Below are 12,678 nucleotides of genomic sequence, written 5' to 3' on the forward strand. Positions count from 1 at the left end.
CACAAACGATGCTCTCTTCCAACTCTGCGCTTGTGTGGGGTGACACCGTGTCCCACAGAGCACCCATTCTTCAGGACCCGGGAGGAGCGCTGTGCTCTTGGTTCCCACCGCCATGTCTGTCCGTCTGCGCCGTGCTTCCCTGCAGCTCTGTGTGCGACGGACTGGTCTCTGTGTAATCATGTTGACATGTTTCTCTCCAAAATTCAACAGTAGGCGCTTTGAAGGCAGAGATGGAAATGTGTCCAGTGCTGCAGTAATGTGTGTGTATGAGTGTGTTTGCACATGTATATGTGCGCATGTGCGTATATACAGAACACACATACACATAATACATGGTACGCATATACTATATAACGTACAGTCTATATAGTATATATCCTACGGTGTACGTATCTTTATACTATAATACAGTGTACAGTGATATAAGGTAGTAATTATTCCCATCATTAGACACAGTTTGATGAGTGAATGGAGGACTGCATTAAAGAAATCAATGAATGGTGCAAATGTAAGTTGCAGCCACTATGGAAAACAGTATGGAGGTTCCTCGGAAAACTAAGAGTTGCCATGTAATCCAGCAATCCCACTACTGGGCATATACCCTGAGAAAACCATAATTCGGAAAGAGTCATGTACCAAAATGTTCATTGCAGCTATGTTTACAATAGCCAGGACATGGAAGCAACCTAAGTGTCCACCAACAGATGAAAGGATAAAGAAGATGTGGCGCATATATACAGTGGAATATTACTCGGCCATAAAAAGGAATGAAATAATGCTACTTGCAGCAACATGGAGGGACCTAGAGATTATCATACTAAGTGAAGTCAGAAAGAGAAATACCAAGTGATATCACCTGTATGCAGAATCTAAAATATGACTCACATGGACCTATCTAGGAAACAAAAACAGACTCGCAGACATAGAGAATAGACTTGTGGTTGCCAAGGGGGAGCAGAGGTGGGGGAGGGGTGGATTGGGAGTTAGGGATTAGCAGATGCAACCCATTATATATAGGATGGATAGAAAACAAGGTCCTACCCTATAGTACAGGGAACTATATTCAATATCCTGTGATAAACCATAATGGGAAAGGACATGAAAAAGAATATATATGTGTAACTGAGTCACTCTGCTGTACACCAGAAATGAAACACAATATGGTAAACCAACTATACTTCAGTAGAATTAAAAAAGAAAGAAAAGAAAAGAAAAAGAAATTGAGAGGCATCTTCCCCCAACCCTCCCACCTCCTGCCACCATTGAATTAGAATCTCTGGGCATGGTGCCCTACCACTAGCGTTTTTACAAACAACTCTCTGGTTGACCATAATGTGCAGCCAGGCTAAAGAAAAAATGACTTCAAGCAACTAAGCTATTGAGACCCTACACGTGTGGTATACCTTGTCCAACGAACAGAAGGATTTTCTGGCCCTGTTTCATCACACCTATAACTAAGCTATCGAGACCCTACACGTGTGGTATACACTGTCCAATGAACATAAGGATTTTCTGGCCCTGTTTCATCGCACCTATAACACTAGTACTGACTCACGCCTCATTCTTCCTCTCAGCTGAAAGCTGTCTCTAATGCATAACATCTTGCCTTTAACATGTCACGTGCTCCACAAGTGCTGTCATAGATATCACTAAATCTGACTCTAAAATTACTCTTGAAACTGATTCATAATCATATAACGGACATATTGGGCCTATTTACAAATTGTAAGATTGGACCTCCCTAAGAACAGTCAGGCTGAAATCAGGCACACAAATTAATGCCATTAAAACTGAATTGTGTAATGCTGGTTTTAACCAACAAGGACTATGTATAGTGCAGGGAACTCTGCTCAGTAGTCTGTAATAACCTAAATGGGAAAAGAATTTGAAAAAGAATAGATACGGGTATATATATGTATAACTAAATCACTTTGCTGTACGCCTGAAACTAACACAACATTGTTAATCAACTATACTCCAATATAAAATAAAAATTTTAAAGATCAAAAAAAGGGCTCCCCTGGTGGCGAGTCCACCTCCCAATGCAGGGGACATGGGTTCATGCCCCGGTCCGGGAAGATCCCACATGCCACGGAGCGGCTGGGCCCGTGAGCCGTGGCCGCTGAGCCTGCGCGTCTGGAGCCTGTGCTCCGCAACGGGAGAGGCCACAACAGTGAGAGGCCCGCGTACCGCAAAGAAAAAAAAAGATCCAAAAAGGATACATGCACCCCTATGTTCACAGCAGCACCGTCACAGCACAGCACAGCCAAGACATGGAAACAACCTAAATGCCCATCGACAGAGGAATGGATAAAAAGAAGATGTGGTACATATATACAATGGAATGCTACTCACCCATCAAAAAGAATGAAATAATGCCGTTTGCAGCAACATCGATGGACCTAGACATGATCATACTAAGCGAAGTCAGTCAGAAAGAGAAACAAATATCTTATGATATCACTTACATGTGCAACCTAAAATATGACACAGATGAACCTATCTATGAAACAGAAACAGACTCACGGACATAGAGAACACAGCTGTGGTTGCCAAGGCAGAGGGCGTTGGGGGAGGGATGGAGTGGGAGTCTGGCGTTAGTAGATGCAAACGATTACATAGAGAATGGATAAACAACAAGGTCCTCCTGCAGAGCACAGGGCACTATATTCAATCTCCTGGGATAAACCATAATGGAAAAGAATATATGTGTGTGTGTGTGTGTGTGTGTGTGTGTGTGTGTGTGCATAACTGAGTCACTTCGCTGTACAGCAGAAATTAACATTGTAAATCAACTCTTCTTCAATAAAAAATATTGATAAACAAATCAGTGAAGTTACTAAACACATCGAGATGTTTCCATGAGAATTTTTACGTAGAAGTTGTATTGTATGCAAACTTATACTTAGCAATAGTAGACTTTCCAAATCCATGTAATCTCCAAAAGGACTACTTCTCAAGTAGGTAGGAAGCTCTGTTTCTAGAACTATTTTGAAAGCATCATTTCAAATGGACCTGCTCGTTTGGATCCTATTGTTTCCCAGGTGGTAGAAGATAATTATGGGCAATCCCTGCGTCTAACAGTGCGGAGCCAGCATTGCCTTTCCTAAATTCAACAAGCTTGTCACACCTTCCGTGTCTGACCAGGCCCCGTGCCGGGATGAAAGGCAGATCCCACGGGACCCTGCGAGCCTGGGGAAGCAGGACCCGCGGAGACCCCTGGCAGCCTCTCTCGGGCTCGCCTTCTATCTGCCCGTCCCCAGATCCCTGGCCAGGAGCTTCCCCACAGCTCTTCTCACCAGTCCCCACCTCCGAGCAAAGCCGGAAACACCACGTAAGGCATTTTCCAGCTCAGAGGTGAGTGTCTCATGAGACTCTCCCCTTGCTTTGCTCAGTTCATGGCAAACAGACTAGTTTAGAACCACTGGCAACAAGGAAGCGGGTATGGGAATGATTTAGTCACTGCCCCCAGTGGAGAATTCGGTAGCCTTTTGCAGTAATTGTGACCACGGTAAAACCAGTAGAAAAGAAAAAAGGGCATGTCGCATTTTTTTTAGGAGGGAAGCAACAGTTTCTAACAGTTTAACTGTGCGGACCCTCCTTAAAAACAAGTACGCATATGCACAAGGATCCCCAATCATGGAAGTATAAACATTTGTTCGAATGAGACACCCTATGTTCTTAAACTTTCATTATGACGCCAAAATGTTGCACATAAAACTTAGGATAAAAATCCTAAGAAAAACTCAAAGGTAAAATTTGTACACATCATAGTTCAAAGGGCATATTTACGTGTATACGGGTATGAAGACTCTCCATGTAAAGACTGCAAATAAGAAAAAGGAACTCGAAGCACTTACTTCTGTGGACGGCGTGCGTGGACGTGAACTGGAGGGAGACCTTGGCGCTCTTGAGGCGCGTCTGGCCCCAGTAGGTGACAGCCTGCAGCTCTACTGTGTAGTCGCAGTCGGGCTGCAGTGGCTCCAGGGTCACAGAATTCTGAGACTGCAGGTGGAGGGAACACACACAGATTCTGTTACAAGCCGCCCTGCCTCTGAGCTTCCCTGCACAGCTGCTGTGTCCTTGTGAAGCACACCAGCTCGTCTCTGATGTCTGCCCGGACTATCTAAGATCACAAATCGTTCTACATCTTTAGCATATGAAAATCCGCTTTTACCGCGGATCAAAATAAATGTCATACAAAAGGCACAAACACGTTTTTTTGGAAATTGTATTCCTAATCCCATTATTGGATGCTTTTCAGTAGCAGGAAAATGAATAATTCTGTCCCCTCACTCCTTACTAGATACCACCTAACAGAGAGAAGAAAGCTATAAAGATTATGTACTGGCATTCCCTGTCTTTCTCTGATTTTATCCTAAATCTTGTATGAGTAAATTTCCACCAAAAGTTGTAAGAAAAATCAACCTGACAAAATGCTTAAAGCACTTTTTTATGGCTTGCAGGTATAATAATAAAGCCCCTTACAAGTACTAGGAATTAAGAGAAATAAGGTTGTTGTCTTAGAATTCAAACATTCATCAAAATATAGTACATGTGATATCACATGGCCCTAAACGGTCTAATTGGTGGTATTAACATCTGTGAAGGGAAAAATGAGTCCATCACGAATGCGACACCAGACATCAGGCAGTCGGTAAGTAGCATGTGCTTTCCCACAAAGAGCAGGCCAGTTGTATGCGTGCACCGTGCCACATGAAGGTATCGTCATCTGAAATTGTCAAATACTGAATCACATAAGCCCATCCCTTGTTTCAATACCTCAATGACCTGTCGGAATTCTCCGCACCATTTTGGGTCATGTGAGATCTCTTTTCAGGGAGAGAACACGATTTCCAGGGGCGTTTCAGGCCGTGAGCACAACGCTCCCTGTAAATTAATAGTTCGGCACCTTTACATGATTCAGGCTTTTGAGGGATCAGTCATCAGAACTTGGCCACCTTCCAGCAGGGCGGCTCTGGACGGCTGAAAGGACTGCACTTCCAGAAGCGGGGGCTGAGAGGCAGGCTCTGGACCGTGGTCCCTGTTCCCAGGTGAGGCTGGGCCGCCTCTCAGCCACACCCACCGTGGTATTAACCGTGCCTCTTCGTGCCCTTTCTGCCTTTTACCTACAGTATGTCTATGAACTACCGATTCCCAATTCTTTTTAGTTAGGGTTTCTTGTTATGTTCTGTATCACTCTTCCTGAACTATTACCTTCAAACAAGGAAAATAGAATTCACTTTTGAAAGAGCATTTCCTTGAACATCCCCACTCCTCTTAGTTTTCACGGATGTTAGGATGGACTCTTAGGAAATGAAAAGACATTGATGCCCAAGAAGAAAATTTCACAATTTCTCATGTTTTTCAACATGTTTCCAGTTCCTGATCGTAATTCTCCGTTGGTCAAATTTTAATATTGAGAACTTTAATGAGTCACATGACCTACAGCTTGCCTCTTGTGGATCCAGAAAAACACGTCACTCGTAAGATAGTGACCTATGATTAAGGCTACTCTAGGTCTGTTAACAATTATAATTAAATTCAAAGTTTGTTTTTTTTTTTTTTTTTTGCAGTATGCGGGCCTCTCACTGCTGTGGCCTCTCCCGTTGTGGAGCACAGGCTCCGGACGCGCAGGCTCAGCGGCCATGGCTCACGGGCCCAGCCGCTCCGCGGCACGTGGGATCTTCCCGGACCGGGGCACGAACCCGCGTCCCCTGCATCGGCAGGCGGACTCTCAACCACTGCGCCACCAGGGAAGCCCCGCAGTTCATTTTTTATTTATCTAATTGACATATACTGGAAATAAATTGCAAACTTCCCTACTAATCCTTGATGCTGTTTGGTTATTAAGGGCATGTCAGGGGCAGGGGGCTGTCGGCATTTCATCACATCACTTTTTGCTTTCCATCCCTGTGACTGCACAACTTTATCTCTTTCAGCACTTTCTATGAGATAAGCACACATTACCAATGGTCACTTGTTGCAAAGTCCTACAAAATAAAAGCTGGAACTGTCAGAATGTTTCTTGAAAATAAAACCAAAACAGTATCACAGCTAAATATCGGTGATATGGACCTGTGGAGACATGTTTTATAATTCCTCAATGGCACAGATATTGGAATCTTCAGTGCAAAAAAAAAAAAAAGTCTTGGTGTCCTTCTAAAGCACTTTCAAACATTTATTTATTTACGGAATTCAACCTTACGAATTAGGGGAAAAGGTGTTAAGTTTTATAACAATGAGATAAAGGAATGTGTACTAAAAGGACACCAAACACTCATTTTTATGCATTAAGCATTTCATATGATGCAAAAGGTTCAGTGTTATAGAGATCTCATTGCATAAAACAGTTCAGTGAAGATTTTATTTCTTGGTGTGTGGAAAATAAGCCATTCCAAGTTCTTTTAATCAATAAGAAAAGCATATTGTCAAACATGCATTTTCTAAACTGTCTGCTGTTGCACTGATTAGATTATAGATGGGAGCCCCTTACGATACACAACAGATAAAGCCGTGAACATTTACTCTTCAGTTTACAAGGATCTCTTTAGAAAAAAAGAGACCTAAATGTCGAGGACATTTTGAATTGTCTCGTTTTCAATGGCTAGACAGGTTAAGATGGAGACATTTTTGTTCCTCTGATTTCCGGAGTGGTGCCAGCCATTTGGATATGAGTAAGTCAACAGACTAAACTCAACTGTTGTCACCTGAAATGTGCACGGCTGAACGGCTGGCGTGGTCCTCTGTTTTCTGAACTTCCTCGTTCAAAGGGGAGGGATGGGAACCTGTCCCTCATCCGTCCCTCTTGTGGCTCATCAGAGGCCACGCTCAGACCAGGTGCCTGAGTTCAAACACCACTGCGAGGAGATGGGTCTCTTCCCCCTAGTTCTCACTCACCCCACCCGTGGTCTTTCTCCTCTTCTTCTTCGTTGGCACAAGTGACTTGCCGCTGACCGTCCAGCTCCAGAAGACTTTGTAGTGATGCACTGGGATGTCTGGTTCCTCGGGGAGATCCCAAACGATCGTCACCGTCACGCTTCCGTCACTGTTGATGGTGGAGTTTGCAAGCCGGAGGTTGGCTGGGGCCGGTGGTGCAGATGGATCTGAAATCCCAGGAGAAAGACATAAGGGCCCAGGATGACCACAAAAGCATCGCCTCTGTACATGTGATGACTACAGGGTCGATGCAGGAAGACTGCCCTTGATGTGGAGAAGAGCTGAAGATAAGCACTAAGGAAGATCCCCTTCTTAAGCTTCAAACTGAAAAACAACCTATAGAACAGTAAGGGCAATGTGTTTGGGCCATACTTGTAATCTAGGCATTTCCATACCGCTACAACCCAGCCAAATCTTCACTGTACCGAAATGGATAAAGTTCTGTAAAACACGGTCAAATTCCATTCAGGTTGGTTGGCATTAAATAGGTCAGCAAAGTTGAAATGCCTTTGAAAATTCTGAAAAGAAAAGACAGAAATCTAGGACCAGCTCATTCGAGTAACTGTTTTCATCCGAGCCGTCCTGGAGCTTTAGATCCTTGAATCAAAAGTTAAGAGTGAGGTGAAAACATCAGCAAAAACAAAAAGTTTATTTTTTCGCCACATTACAAAGTGGGTGACAGACGGGTAACATTTTTATAATTTCACCATTTCTAGTTTGTCGCATAAGCCAAAACCGTCTCAGCTGTCAGGAGAGAGATTAGGTTCTGGAATGATTTCTCTACAAACCTCCATTTGAAATCTATATATGAAGATGACTAAGTACGTGTAAAGCTGAGGGTCTTTCCTTCATTTTTTTGCCACAAATTGAGCCAGCCGCTCACCACAAATGATTTACAGATGGTTTTGTTTTAAGACGCCTGCCCAGAAAAATGCTGTCAATAATTCTAATTCTAATACCATCTGCACCAGAGGGGCAAAGAAGCTCTATCTAACTCCATATAAACGAAGAAGACTGGCGGAAAATAGCCATGGTTTTACCCTTGGGATGGTTTGTGTTTCGGGGATGATGGAAGCATGAATTATTTTTTTAAAAATCTGTTGCTTTTCTGTAAGATAGATAAGTTTTGGAGGGGTGGTGGGCTGTGTCATTTTTAAAAGCTTTGTAGTTGCTCTCCTAGGCTAATGGCTCGTCCAAAGCACGTTACCTGACATGCCTGACCGAGGTGGTTCTCAGACGGTCACCGTGAGGAACCCTCTGGGAGCGCCCAAGACTTATACTGAGGTATGCTGGTTCAGCAAGTGCGGCCCATCGATACATCCACGTTCAATATATATTCGTGTTTTATGTGAAATACACACTTTTATGTAAAGCACACACGCGACTCTGAAGTGGATGATCCACAGGTCAGAAGCTGAACAGTCCTGCACCTGGTGGCGGCCAAGCAAAGGTGCAAACAGCCCCTGCCTCCCGCGAGCAGGGGAGTGCTGGGTCCTGTTATCACGGGCTCAGGAAGCACGGCCTTCCTCGCTCTGCTGGTTCTGCGGAGCCCCTGGGAGCCCCACGCTGGTCACCCCCGTGGAGACGCCACACGCCTCGCTGCTTTCACCTTGCATCGTGGTCTCCGCCTGCCTCCGCTCCCCACTGGCTGTCCCTCTGGTCCCCTGACCCTCCTCAGCCTCCCCCTTCCTGGCCTCCCCATCCCACCGCCACTAAGCGGGGGAGCATCTGGCCTCTGAACTTGGGGGCCTCTTGGCATCTATACCCAATCTCTAGAGATCTCACCAGTCACAGCTTTAAAACCCCTGAACTTGGATTCAAGCACTAAAGGGTCTTTGCATCAGCTACACTTGGAGGTCTGAGGCAGCTTGAAAGGACCGTGCCCAAGACCAAAGTCCCCGTCCCTCCCAGCCCCTGCTGCCCACCACAGACGCCCCATCTCAGGAAACACAAATTCCTCTTTCCCGCTGCTCCCGCACCAAACCTCGAGGTCGTATACTTCTTCCGCTTTCATTCCTTGGGCTAGCAGTTCCTTCAGAAACCTATCTGGAATCTTACTGTTTCCACCAGAATAACACCGTGTGCCAAACCTTTGTCTTTGCTCCCTGATGACGGCAAAGGCCTCCGAGCCTTTCCCAGTACGGCAGCTGGTGGTTCTTTACAACACAAGTTGAGGCTCTTCAGCTTGGAAGCTCTCGATGGCCTCCAGTCTCACTTAGAGTCAAAGTGCTGGCAGCCTCCCCAGAGTCCCGTGCATCCTTCCCACACATAACCTCCCAAACCTCCTTTCCTGTCCCCACCTGAGCCTGCTACTCTGGCCACACTGGTTCCCATCTGATTACGTGGAGATGAAAACCGAGAGCTACTGAAGCTTTTCCACCGGTTTAGCCTAAACGCCTCCCTCCCTACCCACCCCCCGCCCCGAGAGTCATTACCTACTGCAGGTCGACCAGATGTCACCCTATTCAAAACAGTTACATGTGCTTTCCTCCACGCACCAGCAGAATTTCACCGTGATTTTCTCCTACTTGGGTATTCTCCAAGGCCCTTAAGATCAACCTCTGCGGTATGAGTCAATCCTTAACCTACGACAGGTTACTGCAGACCTTTCTTACAGAAAGCTGGCTGGCAAGCTCAGCATCGCTTCAGAGTAAGAGAAAAATTACAACGTGTAAAGGTGATTACAGCCATTCATGTTTTCAGTGGTGCACCTGGATGTCTATATGCTGGAGATAAGTAGTTATGTGGACCTTCCAGAGAGTCTAGGTTCGTAGGACAAGCTCAAAGTCACCGCCCTTTCTAAAGAAATTCCAGGTTTAAGGAAGGCAAATAGTATTCGGTGTTTCATCATTTCCCTAATCTACTTCATTCATGGTATCATTTCTTACTGCCCTGGAAAAATTTCTCATACCTTAGATGTGATCACAATTCAGAATAACATCATCTAGTTTATGAAACATGATAAAATATGAAACAACGTAATTTATGACAATGGCATTAGGAAGCAGTGCTTTCAAATAAATGAATTAGTAATATTTGCTTCCCATTTTCTTAAAAGTAAGGCCCACTCGAGTACTCACAATACCCAGGTGGCATACTCCCATTGCCAACGTGAGACACCCCCAATCTTTCTTCCCCCAGATAACTACTTTTTAAATTTTTGAAGCCAAAGGGAAATAGCAGAGGTGATCACCCCAGTTATCCTCTGTAAACGAGCTACTCATTTATCTGTCTAGTCACTGAAGACTTCAGATGAGAGAGTCTGTCCTGTTTGTCTAATCTGAAGGATTTCATTCAGTCCCAACAAATTCCCAGATTGCTGTCATTCACTGCCTTGTGAAATGGTTCCCTGCAGTGTGAAATCAAGTATATTCACTTTGTTGAAACATACAAAATCTTTTCTTTCAGTTTACATAATGTTTTAATTCTGTTAAAACATTGAAATGCAGTTGGAAGCTTGTGGAAAAAATCATATGCATATAGAAATTCCACATTATGATAAAGCTCTAAGGGATTTTATAATTTATTTATGAACTTTAAAAAAAAAAAAAACTGGTAAGGATCTTCAGGGTTGGATAGGTAGAGTGACCTGCCTGAGGTCACTCACATAACTGGTGGCAGAGCCAGGCGTGAGAATGACAATGAGGGGAGAAAGAGGGGTTTGAGGCCACATCTCTACATCTGTTATGTGTCATCAACATCAACATAACGATGGGCCACTGTCTCTACAGAAAGTCAACCTGTGAAGCCCTTTGCTGGGGAAAGTGCCCATTATAGTCTAGCACAGGGATTGAAAGCCTTTTTCTGTAAAGGGGCAGACAGTGAATATCAAGGCTTTGCAGACCAGACAGTCTCTGTTGCAACTAATCCACTCTGCTGTCGTAGCTTGAAAGGAGTTGCAGATACTATGGAAACAAATGAGCACGGCTCTGTGCTAGTGAAACGCTATCTGCAGAAACAGGAGGCAGGCCAAACATGGACCACAGGCCATGGACGGTCAACCCCGGAGCTAGAGTCTGTCCAGAGCAATGACACCATTTAGTCTCTGGGAACTGGACATAAGCACAGCTTATTTCCAATCTTACACGCATATGGTTGTGCTTTGTTCTTTTAATGTTGGCCTTTTGTTCCCATTTTGCAGATGAGGAAACTGAGGATCAGAGAGTTTAATTCTCTAGTTCAGGAGTGTAGGGGGAGAAGGTCAGAGGCACATCACAAGACCAGAGCTCCCCTGACCCCTCCCCCTCTGAAGCTTAAATGAGAGCATTTCTCTCCCATCTCACTCCTCTTTCTGCTTCATCCACTCCCTCTGTGCAACCATCCCCATTATCTGCAGAAACACAACTCACAAAGCAGGCAGCAAGTACACTTTCAAAGATAAATGCAATAGGAAGCCCGTATCAGCTCCTTTTACAGTTTGCATGATTTCCAGGGCAAAGATATCTTCGACGTTTAGCAGGAATAACCAACTTCAGCCTTGGAGAAAAAATAGTTCCTTTTATTACCGATCATATGTAGTGCTTTTGGCAAAGGAAGATGGAAGCTTCGGGTTTCAGCAGATAGATTTACGGTTGCATCTCTGACCCTTTTGTGACAAAGTAACACACACGGTGGAACAGCTTTACGCCCTACGATGGGTAAAGTGCCAAATGAAATCACTTGTCACCCCTGCAGAAAGGCAGGCTATTATCACACTGATGTGAGCTCTCATGGGAAAGGAGCCCTTCCTGCCATCCCAGGAGAAAGCCCATCACTTATTGTGAGGCAGGCGCCTCCACGTGTCCAGACGATCCTGTTGGTTGAACACGGAGACCCAGCCGCGCGTTAGCGCAACTGCAGAGTGGGGTGCAAATGGCAGTAAAGAGAGAGACCTTTAGAAGGTCGTCCTCAGTGAAGTAAGTCAGACAGAGGAAGGCAAGCATCATAGGATACCACTTGCACGTGGAATCGAAAATGTGGCACAAATGAGTCCATCGACAGAGACAGACTCACAGACAGAAAACAAACTTATGGGTACCAAAGGGGAAAGGCGGGGAGGGGTCAACCAGGAGTTTGGGACTAGCAGATGCATATACTGTATATAAAATAAACAGCAGGACCTACTGTGCAGCACGGGGAGCTAAACTCAATGTCTTGTAATGACCTACAAGAGAAAATAATCTGAAAACATATATACTTATAACTGAATCACTGTGCTGTACCCCTGAAACTAACACAATATTGTAAATCAACTCTACTTCCGTAAAAAAAGACCTTTATAAATACACAATCATGAAGGAATATACATATACGTATATATACATAGACACAGAGAGAGGAACGAGATATGCTTTGAGAGCATGAATGTTAATTTTATTACTTATTTGAGTTCCTCAAACGATGTCCAGGGAACAGACTTCCCATTTGAAATGCATCAGAGGACTGCCTCTTAGGTGTGGGGCGGTGATCAAGGGCAGTTAGATTTTTAAAGCAATGATATAACCAGTCACATGTTCTCCAGCTAATTCGTAGGTTAGTTCTGATATTTAAACTGTTTTCTTTCCAGACACAGCAGTTGGAATAATTTTACTTCCCTCATTAACAACAAAAAAGAAAAAGAAAAGAGAGACAGAAAGACAGGAAAGAAAGGAAGGAAGAAAGAAAGAAAGGGAAGGGAAGGGGAAAGGGAAGGGAGGGGAGGGGAGGGGAGAGGAAAGGGAAGGGAAGGAAGGGAAGGGAAGGGAAAGGGAAGGGAAGGAA

The 12,678-nt window shown here is 44.5% G+C and overlaps 1 protein-coding gene across 1 annotated transcript in view; it reads right to left on the reverse strand.

Annotated features, from left to right (window-relative positions):
• Positions 1 to 12,678, reverse strand: part of ANOS1 (anosmin 1) — a 157,558-nt gene that overhangs the window by 25,333 nt on the left and 119,547 nt on the right. The window contains exons 7-8 of the mRNA XM_024756305.1: positions 6,901 to 7,106; positions 3,861 to 4,005 (exon numbers count right to left, since the gene is read on the reverse strand). Coding sequence (XP_024612073.1) covers positions 3,861 to 4,005; positions 6,901 to 7,106 — 351 coding nt within the window. The remainder of the gene's footprint in view (positions 1 to 3,860; positions 4,006 to 6,900; positions 7,107 to 12,678) is intronic.

Source organism: Neophocaena asiaeorientalis, unplaced genomic scaffold, assembly GCF_003031525.2.
Source record: "Neophocaena asiaeorientalis asiaeorientalis breed wild unplaced genomic scaffold, Neophocaena_asiaeorientalis_V1.1 scaffold69, whole genome shotgun sequence".
Lineage (NCBI taxonomy): Eukaryota > Metazoa > Chordata > Mammalia > Artiodactyla > Phocoenidae > Neophocaena > Neophocaena asiaeorientalis.